Here is a 21,299-nt window from a genome sequence, read left to right as displayed (position 1 = left end):
TTTCAATACACTGTTTTATTATACTTCATATTTTGTCAACGTATTCCACAACATTTTTCTTCTCTGGAAGAGCTTGGAAGTATACTTAGCATCATTATCCTGATGAATCACAGATTTCATAATTCTCATACGACAGGGTATGTCATAGAGCTGAGGAATACTGTGCAAGCTCCTTTGTTGAGATTTTCCTTGCCAATATGCAGCTCCTCAGTTTTTGTGTGTGAACAATTTACAACTCTGTTCTCTCTTCTTCTTAAAAAAAAATAAAACCTGCAGGTCCCATATTAAAGTGACAGTGTATCCCTTTGTTTGAATTGGCCTTCAAAAATGAACTGGGCAAATATGGAAATTTAAGATTCTCCATATTTGGTCCTTGCAAGGAAGATAATTAGATTACCAGTGTACAGATAAACCCCCTGCATTAGGGTTTTGGAAGTTTTCGGCACAATCGCAGCGTGGATCAGACGTGACACTGCATCCGACAATGCATTTACTTACCTTATTTCCGTTGCATGCGATTTGACGCCGGTGTTTTGTTGCAGCGCGTCGGATTGTGCCGAAAACGTCCATGTAGTCCTACCCTTATAGATCACTTTTTACAAAATAGTGGCAACAAGGTCAAGGGATTGGGTTTTTTTTTTACTGATAATCTGATTCCCTCACAAGGACCAAACATAGAGTAGCTGCAGTTTCCCTGTGCATTACTATTTACTTAAAAAAAAAACATAGCTTTTTCATGATTAAAACATATCGGCTACTTATACTTATATGCCGCATGCCATTAGTAAATACATTAAAATACATTGAAAGCTATATTGCTGTTCACATTTTGGCTGGTAAAGTTTAACAACATAAGCAATTTTCATGCAGATCAGTCAGAGGAGTCAGGATTAAACTGTCTCTTGGGTTTACTTCAACAGTTTCCTTTGTGTCCGTAGTGTACTGTATGTCTTCCCTTTTGTTTGGCTAACAGTAAGTACTTGGCTGCTGTTAGATGGAAATAGGTATTGAATATATGAAAAGAATTGGAAATATTTCATTACTTTTAGAATTTCATGTGCCCAGGATATTTACATTACCTATTTTACTACAGGATTCGCCACTGAAAGCTGTGCAGATGCTCTGGGTCAACCTTATCATGGACACATTTGCATCTTTAGCTTTGGCAACTGAACCTCCCACTGATTCGTTACTTCTACGCAAACCATATGGGCGCAACAAACCCCTGATCTCGCGCACCATGATGAAGAACATATTGGGACATGCTGTTTATCAGCTTACCATCATATTCACTTTGCTTTTTGCAGGTCAGGAATATTCCTTGCTTTTATTAAAAACACTCACATGAGGTTTTACCTTTACAGTTCAGATGTGGTTTAGCTTGTATAATGTACAAGTGTATTGTCCCCACAGCTCTATAGATAGGAGACAAAACTGTCAAGATCAATATATATATATTGACCAGCTGGTATTGAGGACCCTGACTCTTTGTTTTTACATTTATCAAAGTAGAGTTGACTATCCATTGAACTACCAATCAAAACTCATTTAATTAGAGTCCATTAAAGGGGAAGTAAAGTCTAAAATAGAATAATGATGGAAATGCTATATTTTGTATACTAAACATAAACATGAACTTACTGCACCACAATCCTAATAAAACACATGATTTATGCTTTCCAAATTGCCCACAGGGGGGTCACCATTTTGTAACTTTGCTAAACTTCTTTGCAAGAACAATACTATGCACATGCTCAGTGGTCTGGGCTGCTGCTTAGGGATTGTCATAAATTATCAAAACAGTACACGTCAAATAATATCTGCCATAGAAGCAGATACAACAAGACTGATTATTAATCAGAATATACAGACTGCACTGGGTCTTGTGTTGTCATGTATTCTAATTTGGATTTCATAGTTTTTGTATTCTTTAACTTTCTCCAACTCTGCAGAACCAGTTACTGCAGCAAAATAATCCTCCAATGAGAATCCCATTTTATCTGTTTAAATCTGGCTCCATGATCTTTGTCTCTGCCACTGGAGTTGGAAACATTAAAGGGGATGTAATGGCAAAAATCATATCCATGAATATCTATGAATCTACACAGTCGCCGACTGCTCTACAGGGAAACGAACAAAGCTGCTTGAGTTCTGCACTGCTGGGAAGTAAGGTGGGGGGTTGCCCCTGCTGTTCATGATTGTTTCCTTGCAAAGCAGCTAGGGATCATCTGAAGTTTCCTATCCACAGCAGTCAGAGCAAGTAAAACAAAGGGGGAATTTCACTGCATATAATCAGGTTTCTTATAAAAATGGTAGGCATTTTTTAATCTAAGTATATTGGAGATGGGTTTCTCCTTCATTAAAGAAAGTAAAAATTATTTTATTTTTTTTTGCCTTTACATCCCCTTTAAGTTAACGGTTTCATAGTGGCACAAAATCTTGGTGACAAGTATGGATTCTCACGTTGCAAATTTGTGCCAATTATAACTTGCTGAACAAAAAATGTTGCTACTGTCTTTGTCAACCATGGTTAAAAAGAAACTGCTGTCTCTTTAGAGACCAAAAGTAAGTACTGGATATGTGTACATATCAATAATTGATCTTCAGTTAAACCGTATATAAACGTAGTTGACAAAAACAAAAAACAAACATCAAAATGAACTTTTAATATCAATTATTTAACAAAAAAATGTTCTTTTGAAAAAAGAAAGTATACCTTTGGTAAAAATATCTTGCACCACCCCCTTTGGCAGAAACAACACCACTTAAGCATTTCTTATAACTCTCTGACATTGACATGGGAGAAGTTTTTGTGCCCCCCCCCCCAGCATCTCAAGTCCTGATGGTGAAATGGTGTCTATGGTTTTTGCCAAGATATTTTTAAAATCTTTGTCTCGACTGTCCAGAGCACATTGTTCTAGAAGTCCTGGTGATTGCCTGGGTATTCATGGGTAAGCTTTCATCTTCCGTGATGGTCTTTCTGGATAGCAAAGGTTTCTTCCTGGTACACCTACCATGTCGATCTCATTTGTGCAGCATCGAATGGTAGACAAATGCACTTAAATATATATATATATATTTATATATTGGTTATATCACCTTTATAATTATAAGATCAAATATCTGTATACTGGAAATGTCAGATTGCCATGTGGTGTACACGCTTCTACATGTAAATCGTGTTTAAAAGTTTGAATGCAGTATTGATTGTTGTGTTCTCTGTTTAGTGGGAAAAATATAACTTCTTCCACAAATCCAATATTCTATTGTGAAATACTTTGCTGTTTGTTACACTTGCATCTTCAGTTTAACTTTGTACCTTTCTTTCCCTTACAGGTGAAAAGTTTTTTGACATTGACAGTGGTAGAAATGCCCCCCTTCATTCTCCACCTTCTGAACACTATACAATTGTCTTCAACACCTTTGTCATGATGCAGCTTTTTAATGAGATCAATGCCCGCAAAATCCATGGCGAACGTAATGTCTTTGAGAACATCTACCGGAACCCCATCTTTTGTGCAGTTGTGTTGGGCACTTTTGGAGCTCAGGTTAAAAATAAACTGTGCTTTCTCTGTGTAATAAGTCTGAATAACATCTGACCTTAATACAGCACTTCACCGTATACCTGTTGCCTTTTTATCTAACGTGATCTTTTCTCTTCCTCCTGATTTTAAATTTTTCATGATTTTTTTTTTTGGTTTCTCACATTGTTCATGAAATTTCTTTATTACGTTCATACATTTACTCAAAGTTTTATAATTAACTATAGTTGGGTATTTTTCCAATAGTCAATGGTGGATTTGCCTTTCTTTTGATCTGAACTGGAGGCCCTCAGACCAAGGCAGTTTTACAGTGCATATACTCTCCATGGACTACATAAAGTTTTTTTCAGATTAAGAGCCCACATCATGGAAGATGTTAGATAGTTCTGCACTAGATTAGCAATATAATTACTGTGAACAGCCTGAATTTAATGGCTTGCTTAATTTAGACATTTCAGTTTTAAATTTACATATCTTTCTTACTACTCTGCAAACATATGTTTCCCTCACTAAGCCTTTATATCTTTCCCTTCAGATAATAATTGTGGAGTTTGGAGGAAAGCCATTCAGTTGTTCTGGCCTTACTTTGTCACACTGGTTCTGGTGTATCTTCATTGGGGTTGGAGAGCTGCTGTGGGGACAGGTTGGTGTGTTTTTAATGTGTATTTCTAGTATGCCATTCTTCCAAGCTATTTTATGCTAGGTGTCACTACATCATACTGTGACATTCTGGCCAATTGCAAGCATCCTACTCTGATAAAGGCCCTTTCCTGATCAGAATAATAACACTTTGCACAAAGTATAGTCCGTACAGAATCGGTTTGCTGAGATGGAGGGGATGCAAGCCAAGCCTGATCTTTCTACATTGCTTCCCAGCAGCTTACATATAAATTTAACAAATTCTCTAGTAGAGGATAAAGGTTGTTTTGACCTCAAACACATACAAGAGTCCTCTGCACTCAACCCATTATCAATATATTTAAGACAGCGACATTTTGTGCATACTGCTACTAAAAAATGCCTTACCCTTTAAACAAAACAGGGATTGTTTGTCCATATATTGCAATATATTTAAGCTGGCCAACTACGTCAAAGTCATCCCATATCTGGCCAGTCCTACGCTTAATTTTCATCTGATTCATTAAGAATTCTATTGCTTCATTATACATTTTACAAAGGGACTAGGTTTTACCTGCAACTTAACTTGCTGCTTTCAAAGTAAACCTCCATACTTGGCTGCCCTTTTATTAGACACCAGTGGGATCACCTGACTATAGCTGGGAAGGGTGGGAGCTACAACATAGAGCTGGTCACTGCTCTTGTATAACTATAACAAACAAGGGAAAGTTGTGCTCACCACTATTTTTTAAAAACATTAGGCGGGGGTGCAATGAGGCTGTGACCACAAAATACATATAGACACATACAAGAGTCCTCTGCACTCAACCCATTATCAATATATTTAAGACAGCGACATTTTGTGCATACTGCTACTAAAAAATGCCTTACCCTTTAAACAAAACAGGGATTGTTTGTCCATATATTGCAATATATTTAAGCTGGCCAACTACGTCAAAGTCATCCCATATCTGGCCAGTCCTACGCTTAATTTTCATCTGATTCATTAAGAATTCTATTGCTTCATTATACATTTTACAAAGGGACTAGGTTTTTTTTATAGTTATACAAGAGCAGTGACCAGCTCTATGTTGTAGCTCCCACCCTTCCCAGCTATAGTCAGGTGATCCCACTGGTGTCTAATAAAAGGGCAGCCAAGTATGGAGGTTTACTTTGAAAGCAGCAAGTTAAGTTGCAGGTAAAACCTAGTCCCTTTGTAAAATGTATAATGAAGCAATAGAATTCTTAATGAATCAGATGAAAATTAAGCGTAGGACTGGCCAGATATGGGATGACTTTGACGTAGTTGGCCAGCTTAAATATATTGCAATATATGGACAAACAATCCCTGTTTTGTTTAAAGGGTAAGGCATTTTTTAGTAGCAGTATGCACAAAATGTCGCTGTCTTAAATATATTGATAATGGGTTGAGTGCAGAGGACTCTTGTATGTGTCTATATGTATTTTGTGGTCACAGCCTCATTGCACCCCCGCCTAATGTTTTTAAAAAATAGTGGTGAGCACAACTTTCCCTTGTTTGTTTTGACCTCAAATACAGGACCAATTTCATATTACTATCATTTGTTTTGGATTGAGATGTCGGACAGGCAGGTATCCATATACTTTTTACCATCTAGTGTACCCTTATATCTTTCATATAGCTTTTTTATTTGTGCCTTATTTTTGTTTTGTTTTTTCTCTGCTTAAGCTATTTATGACTTCTTTCATTTTACAGCTAATTTGCACAGTACCCACCAGCAGACTCAAGTTCCTGAAGGAGGCTGGCCATGGGCCATTGAAAGAGGACATTCAGAAGGAAGAACTTACAGAGGACCGGGATGAGATTGATCATGCAGAAATGGAGCTTAGGAGAGGCCAGATTTTGTGGTTCAGAGGCTTAAACCGAATACAGACTCAGGTATGTACATTTTATGACCTATATATTTTGTTATGAATGTTACAGCACAAAGTTGTTACAACTACAATAAATTCACAAAGCCTACAGACAGGGTAAGGACCAAATGTTAAAAAGCACTCGGCACATCTACTAAATGCTCTCTTTTATTATTGTTTTTTTACTGTGGTGAGTACAGGTATGGGATCTTCTGTCATCCAGAATGCTTGGGACATGGGGTTTTCCTGATACTGGATCTTTCCGTAATTTGGATCTTCATACCTTAAAGGGACAGTAACACCAAAACAGGAAAGTTATTTTAAGTGTTGAAAATATAATTTGCTGTTTTGCTGCGTTGATAAAACTTGTGTGTTTGCTTCAGAAAGCACAAAAGTTTAAAAAAAGAAGCTGCTGTGTAGCCAGGGGTGAAGCCATTCAAGGCTAAAGAAGGAGAAAAGGCACAGGATACACAACAGATAACAAATAAGCTCTGTAGTACACAATAGGATTCTTCAGAACTTATCTGTTATCTACTGTGTATCCTGTGCATGAATGTCTGCCCCAATGTCTACATATCAACTTGTTTATATAAACTATAGTTGTTTTTCTGAAGCAAACACACCAATCTTACCAGTGCAGGGCAACAGCACAGTATATTGCCATTCCTTTAAATCACTTTTATTTTTTTGGTCTTCCTGTTCCTTTAAGTCTACTAGAAAATAATTTTAACATTAAATAACCCAAAAGGCTGGTTTTGCTTCCAATAAGGATTAATTATATCTTAATTTGGATCAAGTACAAGGTACTGTTTTATTATTACAGATAAAAAGGAAATCATTTTTAAAAATCTGGATTATTTGGATAAAATGGAGTCTATGGGAGACGGCCTTTCCATAATTCTGAGCTTTCTGGAATAACAGGTTTTTAGATAACGGATTCCCATATCTGTACATTGAGTCAGTATCAGCGCCAAATGTCACATAAAGCCACAAAACAATAAATGTAAAAGATAGAGGGAACAATAGCCATTATTTGTAATCATCCCAAGAAGCAAATGTGTTATGGACTGATGCTTTGCTTATTGCCTATTTTCACTGTTTGTGCAACATAAATGCATATCCCCACAGCACTCAGCAACAATAGATAGGAGAATGTAAATCTGCTTCAGGTAGATCAACATTATTGTGTTAACAATTTTAACAACTTCAGTATACAGTATATGTGCTTTTAAAAAGAAAATATAAAAGTAAGCTATTTCAGTTAATATTTGTAGTAGTAGTACTTATAAATACACTTACCCCTAAAACTGCTCTTGCAACTTGAAGGCAGAATAAACTTTTCCAAAACTTTACCAAAACTTTTTTACAAATGCAGAAACATGCACAATTATCTGGTCAGACCTAAAGTTGTCTTTATTAGTGGTATTTCTCAAAATTACTCCTTTTCTAATAACCTGTTTGTTTTATCTGACATTTTTGCAATCAATTTAGAATTTATTTTCCCTGTTTGCTGGGACTTTTTCTCAACAATCAATGTGTGTGATACAGATCAAATACCCCTGCATCTGTATGTCACTGGTTTAAAAAAATGATTGCTTTTTATAGAATTTTTCCCAAAAAGATATGTTGTAGATCTCTTCCAGCTGACTAAATCAAGGGGTTGTGTCGTGTAATGGAAAATGCTTTATTCAAAAAGATATTAGGGTTCAACGCTAGTAGTATTTTTTGTCACTTGCAGCTGCTTATTGTACCACTTCTCACCAGTTTTACCAGGAGCAACATCTTTTTTACAGAGTGTCCGAAAATAGCCTTGCAGGCTTTGATTTGTGTATAAGCAGGGCTGAATTTACATAGCAGGCGGCTCTACGCTCGCTGACGTTCGCCACCCTGTCCCCTTCCTTTTATTCAATAAAAATTTCATCATTGGGACCAGAGCATTGTGGATTGGCATACAGGAAATTCTAAAAACTATCATATCTCCTGCGCCTCCCCAGTGTTTCCGAACCAATGTGAGTGTGGTTTGGCAGCATGCCGCCCCCTAAAGTCCTGCCACCCTAGGCCCAGGCCTTGGTGGCCTCTCCACAAATCCGGGCCTGTGGATAAGAACATGTTGCTGGAAATGGATTACTGTTGTTTCTGCATCTTACAGAAATAAAAGACCTCACATATTCATCTGGAAGAGCTGTTTGCTTTTTCATTAGAAGGGCACAATTATTTTAAAGTTAATATAATATGAATGTATTTAGGGTGTAATGGGTTGCGATAAACACAGATCTCAGATTAATGCACTTGATGTTGTGTTGGTTGTAGACTTTTATATAAGGTGCCCTCCAACTGGATATTTTTTTTTATTGACCTTCAGCCATTTCACTGTACAATAAATGTTAACTTTCATCTTGAAATAACAAGTTTTCCTTCTGTGAGCTGCCTTTCTAATAACAATTGTTTCTCTTCCAAAATGCTGTTTTTTCTTCCTTTGAAAATTACCTATTTTACAACTTATTTATTTCTCTGCTACTATTTTTTTTTCTTCCTTTTGTTGTTCAGAACTATTCTCCTATCTTGTACTTTGATGTCCTGTCTTTTATTTTGGTCCTTATATCATAGTTTTATTTTTATAAAACTTTTATTTTATTTTTAAAATAAGAGTTTCATTTTTCCTTTTTTATAAAATTGATATAATGTCTTTCTACTGTGTTGATCTGTTCATTTGTTTCCTTTTATCATTCCTTTTTCCATTTACTTTTTTCTTCTACCACCACCACATCCTTTTTCACTCTCCTCCTCCTCTGACTTTTGTGTGTCTCCCTCTGATTCCTTACAGATGGACGTAGTTTATACATTCCAGACGGGAGGTACCTCTTTACAAGGGGCTCTGAGGCGCCAGCCTTCCACCATTAGCCAGCACCTTGATGCTAAACATGCCTCTAGCCCAACACACGTAGCTCTGTCCTCTACTACCTCTCCCCCAGCCACTTCTGCTGCTGCTGCTTCTGTGGGCAGTGAGTTCAACACTATTACAATGCATGCTGTACATTTCGGCTGCTGGTCACTGCTCTTTGTCTCTAATGCTATTACTTTTTAAATAATCCATTCAACTAACAAGGTAACAGATGCAACCTACATTAGGTAATAATGTGGGTTCCCTTTCCTTTTTTTCTCTTATTATTTTGAAATCCTTTTTCTCACAGGTGGCAGACCTCTCTCACACATACTGAGATGAAAACCCTGATTTGGGTGGGTGCCTAAATATTAAAGGAGAATAGTGGATAATTATAGTTCTTGGCATCATGTGCCTTCACACACACACATTATATAGTTGCAAGGATGCTGCACTTGTTAAAGAAAAAGAAAAGTTTCTTTTCTTTTTAAAGAGATTTGTTTTGTTTTTTTAACACAGACTTTGTAGCAGAGGAGGCGGCCAGTATATACCTGAACAATCACAGGTGCTAAATGCTGAATAACTTCCTTTAACAACAAGTAAATAAAAACAGCTTCAAATAGGCCAGTCTGTTCTTGGCTTTAAAGATTAACTGTTTAATTTCTTTATCACCATGGACACAAACAAACGCCAGCTAGTTAAGTACCAGTGAAAGGGGAAAGACAATTTTATCCAGACATCACTCTGCACGGTAAAGTGAGAAGGTATAAAAAAAAAAAAATACAGACATTAAGGGCAGATTTATCAAATTGTGAGATTAGAACTCGCCACAGAAAAACTCACTCACTTTCTATTAATTTCTATGGGATTTTTAGAATCTTATTTATCAATGGAGTTCCCCATTTGATAAATATGCTTTTAAAAATACCATAGGAATGAATAGAAAGCGAGTGAGTTTTTCTGTGGTGATTTCTAATCTCACAATTTGATTAATCTGCCCCTAAGGGTAAAGCCACACGAGGAGATTCGGGGAGATTTTGTCGCCTGGCGACTTATCGCCTCGTCTCCCCTCTCAGGCAACTTTGGGCGACTATTGAAAACACATCGCCGCGTGTGCATTAGCGCAGGCGACTTTTCATTTTAGCCTATGGGGAAAAAAGCTGAGGCAGTTCGGGGAGATAGTCGCGCAAAAGACGAGGCGATTAGTCACCAGGCGACAAAATCTCCCCGAATCTCCTCGTGTGGCCTTACCCTAATAGCCTTAGAAAGACCCAAACACAAACCTCTTTTAGAAGCACTTCAATTATATCTGATATATATATATATATATATAAATATATATATATATATCTGTAGGCAAATAAAATACAGTGATACATAAGTCAGTTTAGATAGTGGGGAGCAAAATAATTTCTGTATGACCCCCAATATGCAAGTCACCAGTTCTCTGAATAGATGACCTTGGATAGACTAAATTTGTTCACAGAATCATATATTACATTTTCCATTGGAAGGCATTCCATAACTTTTATTTAAATTACAATAGAACCCCCATTTTACTATTTTCAGGGGACCAGAAAAAAATGGTGTAAAATCCAGGAAAATGTAAAATCAGGGAAATGTATTATGCATAATATATAGGTGGGACCACAAAACAACTATGTAAAATGGGGAAATTTAAAATCAGAGGATGTAAAATCGAGGTTCCACTTTATGTTGAATAAAACTGTTCTTTGTTTCATTTTATCTCTCTTCTGCACTCAACTCTGTACAGACCTTGCATGTATTTATGCAAACTAATAACATCTACTCACACTTCACTAATGAAACTGAATGTTGCTGCCATCTCTAATTAATTAAAGGCTTTTATCCCCCTAGTAAATTTATACTGCTCTGAATTCTTCCCAGTTCAATTTACATATTCAAGGAACAGCATAGATTGAGATTTATGTATAGACAATAATAAATATATAATACACAAGCCATGATCAACCTGTAAATTATATCCTTATAAACTGAGCTTATAATAATTTGTCATCATCTATAAATGGTAATTAGTGATTTTTGTCACATTGTTCACTAAAACTTGTATATTGTAAAAACATAAATACCCCCTGTTCTACATCTTCAGTAATTTATAATATCTTTATATTTTGCAATAGAGGAGGTACACTATTCATTGTAAATTTAGTTTGGCTATTACCTATGGCAGAAAGAGACAGGGCAGAAAGAGACAGGGGAGGAACTTTGGGGAGTAGGATAAGGAGAAGGAAATGAGGAGAAGGGAAAATGACAGGTAACAGAAGAGGAAGAGAACAAAATAAAGGATATAGCATAACTATACTCCCACAGTGCCCCCTATGCCACCCACAACTTCCCCCCTCACACCCAGTGGGTCCCTCATTGCTAGAGAAACAAAATAGAGGTAGCAGCAACACTATTCCACCCATGAGGTGGGGAAACATAATGAAGGAAGGGGATAACTATACACCTCAGTGCCTTGCATAATTCATACACCACTGCTACTACACATGTGGAAGGTAAATTAGGTCATTCTGATAGGTATTTGGCATTTTACTAAATACCTTAAATACAATTATTTTAATTGTATTTTAATTAAAAAATGGGGTGTCTTTTCTGTTTTCCTATAGATTTGTGGCTGCTATTTTAGTCATCCTTTTTCTTATTTCCCTCTGTCTCTCCTTAATACTGCAGATTTAAAAACTCTCCCAATTACCTCATGATGTACTATATTCTGTAATGAATTTAAACATTACATTGTACACTGCAAGGGGAGGTGCTGATCATTTTTCCTGTTGCAGTCACTGCTCACCCACATTTTCCAATAAAGAATAGAGCAAACGTAGTAGGGAATGGCTTAAACACCCATCATCTCTGGCAATGGGATGCTGGGATTCCTGTTGTACAGGTGTACACTTTAGGTGGCACATCGGAGCCCTCAATGATGCGCAAGCTTACCAAATGACCCACACATCATCATTAACATGAGGCATGTACAGGGCTTGGGGTATACTGTGAATGTTCTCGTTCTGAGCAGGGGGACAATCCAGAAAAGCAGGTGTGGTGTGGTGATGTAGCAAATCTACATAATAGAGAGTAGGAATTAATTGATTTGGGAAGCTCAAAATCCTTATTATAGCTTTTATTTCCGTACATGCAAATGTATTAGGAACACTGCACATTCTATTCCAAATCAAAACAAGAAGTAAAAATTATTATGTTTGTGTTATTCCTTTACAGAAAGTAAAGAAAAGGGAATATTAGGTTGTTCAAAAAAAAAAATAGCACTGTCTGCATTCTTTTTTACAAACTCAAACATTCACTGTATAAACTGAAAATAGTTTTGCTTTCCTTTGAATCGCTGAACTAATACTTGGTTGTTGTCACGTATGGTTTCCTAAAACCCAGAACAAATGCCAAGGTTCCAGTCACAGCTCACGATTCAACAGCCGCCTTTTGCTTCGGGAGTGGCCCTCCCCTACTTGGATGCCGCCAGGTCTTAAAGTGAGAGAACCAAGGCAAGGGAATCATAACGTACAACAGGAGGAACAAGAATAGGGCAAAGCAAAGTCATAGATCAGGCCGGGGTCAAAACCAGTCAGACGGTGCAGTACAGAATCAGGATGCAAAAGCGTAGTCAAGGACACAGGCCGGGGTCAAACCAATCAGTAATGCAGTACCAAGTCAGGAGAAAGAGAAAAATTTAAGTTTGCCTTTAAAAATGATTATTACAAAAAATTAGGTGTTTGTGCCACACTCATGTGCCACGTCAAGGCCCCTCTTTTGTACGTGAGTCCTACACTATCTGTGAACATTCTATGTTTGTAGTGCATTTACAATCAAGTCCCCCAGCAAACAGTGTGATTGAGTAGTAAGACCAACAGTGCACTTACCCTTAACTCAGAAGCTCTAGTGAGAAAGCAGGGAGCTTTTAAGCCCCAGTCCATTAACATACAACTGTAAATCATTGCCTGTTTTAAAGGCTGAATGGCAGCAATATAGGAGTAGTCAAGAAAAGATAGGGGTCAAGGAACAAAGAAACAAGAGGCGCACCCAGGAACTTTCAGAAATAGACCTACACTGGGCAATGAGTAAATGGCAATGGCCACTTTAAATATTTGAATTTCACTCCAACAATGACATCACGGCAAGGCAGAGGAGGCAACAGCTGCGGGCGTCCCTGCAGCCCCAATAGTCCACCAGGTACCATTACATTTCCCCCCAGAGGGGACCATCGACATCAAGGCAGGGACCCAAGATCTCTCCTCAGGACCAGGACCATAACCTTTCCAGTGTACCAGATATTGTAATTTACCTCTATAAAGGCAAGAATACACTAACCTCTGAACCATATAATCAGGCTGACCAACAACAGAAATTGTAGGATGAGGAGAAGAATGCTGTCGAACAGTTTTAGCAGGCTTTAACAAAGAAACATGAAAAGAGTTAGAAATTTTGAGTTCAGGAGGAAGTTCTAAGCAGACAGTGCTGGGATTAATAAATTCAGATACAGAAAAAAGGTCTAATGAATTTGGGGACTTTCAAAGGAATCTTAGAAGACAACCAGACCCTATGACCAATCTGATACTCAGGTGACACTTTATGATGTCTATCAGCTAGTCTCTTTTGGACAGTAACTGCTGAAGACTTGGACCCCTTGCCAAATCTTAGAAAGTAGTCAACCAACAAGTTGGCAGCAGGAACATCTGAAGAATGGTCAGAAAATGAAAAGGCTCTAGGATGATATCCAAAAACAGTAGAAACTTAAGATTCTCCAGTGGACAAGTGGCATTATTGAATGTAAACTCAGCCCACAGAAGAAAATCTGCCCAAAGTGATTGATTATTGGAGACATAAAATCTGAGATATTGCTCCAGTGATTGATTTGTCCTTTCTGTCTGAGCGTAAGTCTGTGGATGGTACGCAGAGGTAAAAGACAAATCAGTACCCATAAGGGCACGGGTCATGCAACAAACATTGACCATAAAATTTAGAGTTTAAATGTGTCTGTTAAATGGTAAGTACAACTAGTAAGGGAGAAGCATAATTTATACAAGAAATAAAGGTTTTACATTTTAGAAATGGTGCAAGAAGGAAGACATTCTGCTAAAGGGATAGATATAATGCCTTTATAATGCATTGTGTAAAAACTAACTTATGATTCTCAAAGGTAGATTTACCTCTTCTGCATTTATTTAGTTATTTATTGAGTAGTAAGTATGGTTAGAACTTTAAAAAAATACCATTCCTGGATTTAATCTCTTTTCAAAGTTGTTTCAGAGGTGTTAGAGATTAGTCCTGTTGCTGAACTCAAACACTCATAGCACAGACATTGTTAATATCTATGATAAAATCCAAACAACTGGAAATATCTCTAGACTCCCCAGTTTGAAGTTTAATAAATCTAACCGTCCAGTTTTAGAAAACAGTTTTAGAAAGACTCCTGTAAGGTGCTGAAAAGTGGGTTGGGGCAACATAAAATAAATGAAAAGAGACAAATGAACATGTGAAATGTAGAAATAAAAGTCAAAGAAAGTCAGAAAAGTAAAAGAATGGATGAGAAAAGCAGATGAAGATGAGAGAACTTTGAGGGGTTAAAGGGTGGAGGAAGGAGAAAATAAAAGTTGGGAGAAGGGGTAAAGCAGTTAGAAGATAATGACAAAGTTAGTGATGTAATCTTGTGATCCTATTTATGCAGGCATGAATAAATGCTGATGGTCTTTATGTATATTTTAAAAAATGCACCTTGAAAAAGGTGTTAAAGTGACAGACATAAATGTACAGTGATGTTTTACAATGCAATAAAAATGTGTCATAATCCAAATTAACAGTCATTTAAAATTTACATTAGTTATTAGGCTTTCAAACCTTCTTTTGGGCTTTTGGCAGAATGTCTGCATGTAATGTCACAATGCCTGCAGTGGATGCATGCATGTCTGAGTGTGCATGCCTGTTTCTCTGAATTATGATTATTGATGGAAAATATGACATTTGGATTAAAGGTGCAGACCCTCTTAGGACCAAACTGAAAAGAACCAAAAGGCCTGAACTCTCATGATTTTTTTAAATAACAAAGCATCACTGATATTGGATTGCTGTTGTGTTTATTAAAATTAGTGAGGTGATATGGCCTTTTTCAGGTACGAATATATGATTTGCATCTTGGCATAACCACGTTAAGTGTATGAATCTCAGATATTAAATTATTCTACTTCTTTTTTTAAACTAAGACGGATAGTCACATGCAGCATTATGGGAAAAATATACATTTTATAGCTGAGGGGGGCTGCAACTTTAAAGAGTGTATTATTATGACATGTTCTGGAATTTCTTATACCAAAGATGTTTGTGTGATATGCCTTGTGTTTTCAGTGCACAGAAGATATATATTAATATTAGGGTACAAAGAGTGAGATCTGGCATCTATATATATTGTTTTGGTATTCTTTGTTGTTGTATTTATTTTTTTTTATTAAGTTACCTAACGGATTTTGTTTTACAAGGTTTCTGTTTTTGCTCTGAGACGATCCATTTTTGTAGTAGAAAAATTGAAAGGAGTAATTTGATATATAGTTTTCTTCAAAACATCTTCATATTCAGCTTTTGTTTAAGGGGAGCAAAAATCAGCCTGTGTAATTACATTTTTGGATCGCATTCTCAGAACAAAGAAGCTATGAATGCAAATATTATTCAGTTCTGTATTACATTTATCTTGTGACCTCTAGTTTCTGTCATACTTCCTTATATATCTTTTCTTCTAGTTTCTTGTCACACAATACTGGCTCTTCACGTTGTATATAAATGTAGTCTTCAAGTTTCCTCTCTTACTTTCTTTTCCTTCAAGTAATATCACACACTTCTACTTCCAAAATCCTCACTATTTCTGTTTCTTTTGGAACAGATTAAAGTGGTGAATGCGTTCCGAAGCTCCCTCTACGAGGGGCTAGAGAAGCCACAGATCCGCAGTGCCATCCATAGCTTCATGACCCATCCAGAGTTCACTCCACGGGAGGCAGGACCTGCCACCGATTTCGAAGACAGCAACAGCGACAGTGACAGCGAGGGTGAGGAATCTAAGGGTGTCTCAAACAGGCACAAAGATCAGACACACAATCACAACAATAATTCTTCTGTTGACCCACATGCATTGGATATCACAGTGTCTCCATCTGAAAGCTCACTTCACAGCATGGAAACCTCCATCTGATGCCAATGTTAAATGATATTCCTGAAGAAGGGCATCACCCCTCCTTCCTCAGCTGTCCTGTTTTTTTCCTACTCCCTCCAATCTTATTCCAACAATCGCCACTTCATTAAACACATAAAAATTCACTTTTACAAAATACACTTAATAAACCCACTGACAAATAAACTCATTAAAAATGAACAATTACAGAGTAATGCAAACTATTCATAAAGCCATAAGCACATAGTTTCCATGAATGACACTTTTTAGATCCATACTATTATAGCTGTAACATCCTTTACTGTGTATTTGTCCATATACCTATTGACACAATTCTGTGTGTAGCAATATGATATGATAATTTTACCGCCACAGATAATGGTCATCCAAAGATCAAATCTCAGTCTGTATACAGCCATAAGCAGAGTAGAGCTGTTCATTCATTAAAGGCATGGTCAAAGTCTCTGCCAATTAAAACACTACGTTAAATACACAGCCATAAATGCATTCACAAAAATATATTGCAATTCTCACTTAATGTCTTAATCACACATTTACATGCTGCATATATATAAACGCAAAATATGTCCCTTTCTGCGCTACATAAATATTTTCATCATATAGTAAGGTTTTTATCATAAGCAAAGATGCTTGTTATTATGGTAAAAAATGCAGGGAATATGTTCTCTGTCCCTTTTACCTCAACCTGTTCCCCTTGTCTTCTGTGTTTGCATGTTTAAGAACAGAATTTCACTTACCAACTATTTTAAACTCTATGATCTGCTTGTTCATCCAAAACCAACAACCCCCATGCCTCATCTTCTGCCTCCCAACATCTACAAGTGCCACCACGAAGGGAATGGTTTTATTAACCAAAGTGTGCCACCCCTACTGCTTCACCCAGGCGCCTATGCCTGCTGAACTTGTCTTCCACCTGTAAGACTACTTCTTCAGCTGAGCTGTGAACTTGTGGAGCTATACAAATGCCGGATTTCTCCTAATACCAAGGAATAAAAGCTGTGCCATTTTGATAGCCTGCTGGCATCTCTGCCTTTTGGAAGCTGTTGTTCACTGACATTGGAGAAAGGACATTAGAAAGGGAGGGGGGCATATGTGTGTTTACTGAATGGAGGGCTACAATGCCATATTAAATGCATGTATGAAGAATTATATATATATTATATTATATATGTATGGGATCTGTTATCCTACAGAAAAGGTACTTATGTAATTTTGATCATCATTCCTCAAGTCTACTAAAAAAAATAGCAATTAAAAAAACAAATATAATTGTTTTCCAGCCAGCATGCTTTTATTTGCTTACTATCAAGTTATTATCTTATTATTACTGAGAAAACAGAATTCAGTTAATATTTTATTACTGTGCTTAAAATGGATGCTATTGAAGAAGGCCTGTCCAGATTTGAGAGCTTTCTGGATAATAGGTTTCCATATAATAGATCCCATACCTGTAAGTTAATATATATAATAGTTTATAATCACTGATTTTGAAAGAGGGCTAATGAATATGAGATTTTTTTCATGTTTGGGTGGGAGTACTGTATTGCGTTTTTTTGTCCTTAATTAGCCTATTCTTGGAAGCATTGGTAGGTCAAATTGTTGTGCTATTTTTTCTGTTTACACTCTTTTCAGTAATAGTTAGGGCAGATGAAACCGTTAAATCACACCTTTGCTTTCTAGTCTTCTTAATTTTCAACTATTGAGCTTATTGTACATACCATGTGTTTGTACTTTGCACAGAACATAGCATACAACTTTTTTAGAGCTATACAGAGCTCTTCATATTAGCATGAATTTGTAAGTTGAAATATTTTTCTTCTTTATTTGGCTTCCAAAAGCAATTTGTTTTTTTAGATTGCAGATAGCTTGTCATGCTAGTGGCTGGTACTACTGCTACTGTGTTTTTGCTTAGCCATGTATAAAGCTTGGTTTCAACAAACAGTTGTGGTGGTGGCCCTTGGAGTTTATGGTTGGTGCCTTTTTACTATCCCAGCACACCTATTTTTAAGTGTTCCTTAATACAGGGGCCAAAAAGTGCTGCCGCTTTCAGTTATCTTGATCCAGAAGGAGCTTAACCCACTAAGTACTCATGCTAGTGGCCATACCGTTGTTTCCAGAGGCAAAATTCATCTCCAAAAAAGAAATTTAAATTAAAGTTGCTCTCAAAAATATTTTAGATGCAAAAATTGAGCACAAGCTGTTTTTAAATATAAAGAAACTTGCCTGTGGTTTTTTAAAGATATATATAATTGTGTAGATTTCACTAGGCTGTTTAGTGTTAAATAGGAGGAGTAATTTTACAAGCCACGCCCTATGCAACATATTTATCATTCCAGGCTTTAACTTAATGTTAGTGTCTTTGTTTGCTCACAGAATACAACAAAGTTCATTGTTAGATGGTGCAGAAAATTTGGACATTTGGGTCTTATAAGTTTTTAGTAATTTGGATTTACTAATACAAATTTCAAATACAATTTGATCATATTTATTGCAGCAAGAGAATTAACCGGTGCAGTTTCCTATAAAATTTGCAATGTAAAGGCAAAATACTGCTTTAGGCATTAAGGGGGAGTTTCAGATAACCTTTAAAGCAAATCATTGCAGAAGTTGCTTAATTGCATTTAATATTTTAAGTGAAGGTGACATATTTAAATGATTTTGGCAAGAATAACAGATGTCCTTTGCCCTTTTGTTTTTTTTTTAATATTTAAGCTTTTGGCATAACACCAGCTGTATCATGAATGCTGAGTTGCTCATGACAATCATCCTGGCAATATATTTTTTCGATTTCACACACCTGACAGCTCTATGCTAATATAGGAGGAGTCACAACAAAATATTCTATGCGGAGTGCTCACCCAAACAAAGAAGCCAGGCTAAAAATATTGTGTTGGTTGGGATTGAAAAATAAATGTGTCTCCCTAACTCCCACACTGTTTTTTTACAAATTCTAACAGGACTGTGTGCTTCAACAAACAGTATACAGTCCTACAGGCTTCAGAATAGAGCCAGCAGAGAGGAGCTGAGCGCAGGTAAAATCAGCCAGGTAATGGGCCCAGTCAAAACAGCTTGGGGAGCACTCTGCTGTGAGTCTGTGTTTGACCTGTACAAGTAAACATATGAATGTCATATAAGGCCTGCCTGCAGTATATGCTTTAACCTTGCAGATTTTGTTTAATTTAAGATTTAAATCTGTTTCATTCTGGTGTTGCATAAACAATTGCTTTTGAGGGGAGTTCAAAAGAATAATATAATTTTGTGAAGTTATTTGATTTTTGATATGCTTAAATGCTTGAAACACTTTTATTCTAAATGTCAAACAACATCTAGAGAGTGCTTTTAAATTGACTTAGGCAAACAAGAGTTAGTCTTACATATATGTGCCATGTTCATCCAGAAGTATGTTGTGATCTCCTGTGCATTTTACTTGCCTTATAATAATGCACATGGAGTAATTCTGACGAAGCTTTGTGTATTGTATAGAATCACCAACAACCCGCCCCTCAGTCTTTCAACATTCCAATGCCAAGCCTTCCAACAGAAATAACCTGGCATTTGGAAGAGTAAGGGTAGGGGCACATGTGGCAGATGATTTGGTTTTTGCAGCCTGCATTTTGCACACAGGATGAGAAAAGCAGATCCACTCCCATCCACAGCTCTATTTAACTCCACAGACAGGTACTGGGTCAGCCTGTGTGCAGCTGCACTAAGCGTACTTCATCCTGAAATACGTGAATGCATACTTTCTCAGGCCAAAATCCACTAGGTGAAGCCACACAGAGCTGTGGGTGGGTGTGGATCTGCTTTTCTCAGCCTGCGTACAAAACTCAGGCTAAGAAAATTGGATTATGTGCTCCAACCCAACATTATGTTCAATTAATAGTGCTGCTGCTGAACATACTTTTTACGATTTTTTAGGAAGGAAAAAATAGCTTAAATGTATGTTTAGCACAAGCCCTATTCACTGGATTTATTTTGAAGAAAGGGTGGACTGCCTCTTTAAGGGTTTTGCCATACACAAGAGATTTGTGTTGTGTTGCCTGCAGTGCCATATACCTAAAAACAAGATTAAAATTAATATGTAATTGATTGTAGTGGTATCAGTATGGATTACATTTACATTCAGTTAGAAGTATTGTAGTCTATCAAAAATAACAAAATATATCAAAAGATAACAGGAGGCGGGGCTGTACACTTATATCCCCTCACATGTACTGTTTTGCGTTTATATTCAATATTTAGGATGCAAGATAGTCTATAAAATTGTGATCTATGATTCGTACATTAAAGCCGAATGGCTGCTAATACTGGTTCAGTGGTATAAAATCCCAAGCAAATATTGAACCTTCCATGTGAAACTGACTATATTAGCTTATTTATAATGTGTGAGTCATGTTAGTAGCCCAAAAAACGTGTTTTTTTTCTTGATTCTGTCACAAAGGCTAACATATTTGATGCAGCATTGGTGGATCAAATCAGATATACCTGTTTCAGTGGAGATAAAAATAATGGATTTCCAAAATTTTGCTAAAACTGTAAACCGCATTACCCAGTATAAAATCCTTAAAATTTCAGAGCCATTGGCACGCATTTTATAGTGTGGCTGTGTCTGTTATCATTACCTATACCATAAATTACCTTAAATATAGACATTCATCATTATCCATAAGCCTGTATACTGTCATCTTTTCCCTAGAGAGAGCATGCCTTATTAAACTTGGGTTTCAAACTTGTCTCTGCTTAACTGGTAAAATAAGCACTGTTATTTTTGTATAAAGTGCAAAAATTACATTTCTGTTGTGCATGATATTAAAGAAATGGTGGTTTTATTTTTATTCAATTAAATATTTAAGCACTATGTACTGACAAAAGAAAATGCCCTTAATAGTGGGGCTGCCATAGGTTATACTGTGTATTTGCATTATGCAATGTAAATGTTTCCCTTTAACACAGCCTGTGCATGTTACTCGTGTTACTCTGGATAGTTGGAGAAAAAAAATACAAAACAAAAAAAAAGTATTGGAATTGAAAGATTCTGCTTTTTAGAGATTTAGGAATCATATAGATATATAATGTGGGATGAAGATGCGAGCGTCAGGAAGCAGAGTGATGTAAATGGATGAGACTGTAAGTGATG

At 36.6% G+C, this 21,299-nt stretch overlaps 1 protein-coding gene across 3 annotated transcripts in view; it reads left to right on the top strand.

Annotated features, from left to right (window-relative positions):
• Positions 1-20,997, top strand: part of LOC108709452 (plasma membrane calcium-transporting ATPase 4) — a 118,266-nt gene extending 97,269 nt beyond the window's left edge. The window contains exons 17-22 of one of the 3 annotated variants that reach the window (XM_041583843.1): positions 1,094-1,307; positions 3,337-3,548; positions 4,078-4,185; positions 5,896-6,078; positions 8,878-8,994; positions 15,857-20,997. In XM_041583843.1, coding sequence (XP_041439777.1) covers positions 1,094-1,307; positions 3,337-3,548; positions 4,078-4,185; positions 5,896-6,078; positions 8,878-8,994; positions 15,857-16,162 — 1,140 coding nt within the window. In that variant the 3' untranslated portion in view covers positions 16,163-20,997. Of the gene's footprint in view, positions 1-1,093; positions 1,308-3,336; positions 3,549-4,077; positions 4,186-5,895; positions 6,079-8,877; positions 9,056-15,856 lie in introns of all 3 variants that reach the window. The other 2 variants (XM_018249303.2, XM_018249301.2) reach the window with 2 other exon arrangements.
• The last annotated feature ends 302 nt before the right edge of the window (positions 20,998-21,299 follow it).

This window comes from Xenopus laevis, chromosome 2S, assembly GCF_017654675.1.
Source record: "Xenopus laevis strain J_2021 chromosome 2S, Xenopus_laevis_v10.1, whole genome shotgun sequence".
Classification (NCBI taxonomy): domain Eukaryota; kingdom Metazoa; phylum Chordata; class Amphibia; order Anura; family Pipidae; genus Xenopus; species Xenopus laevis.
Note: the sequence above shows the minus strand (reverse complement) of the source record. Positions and strands in the feature narration are given on the sequence as shown.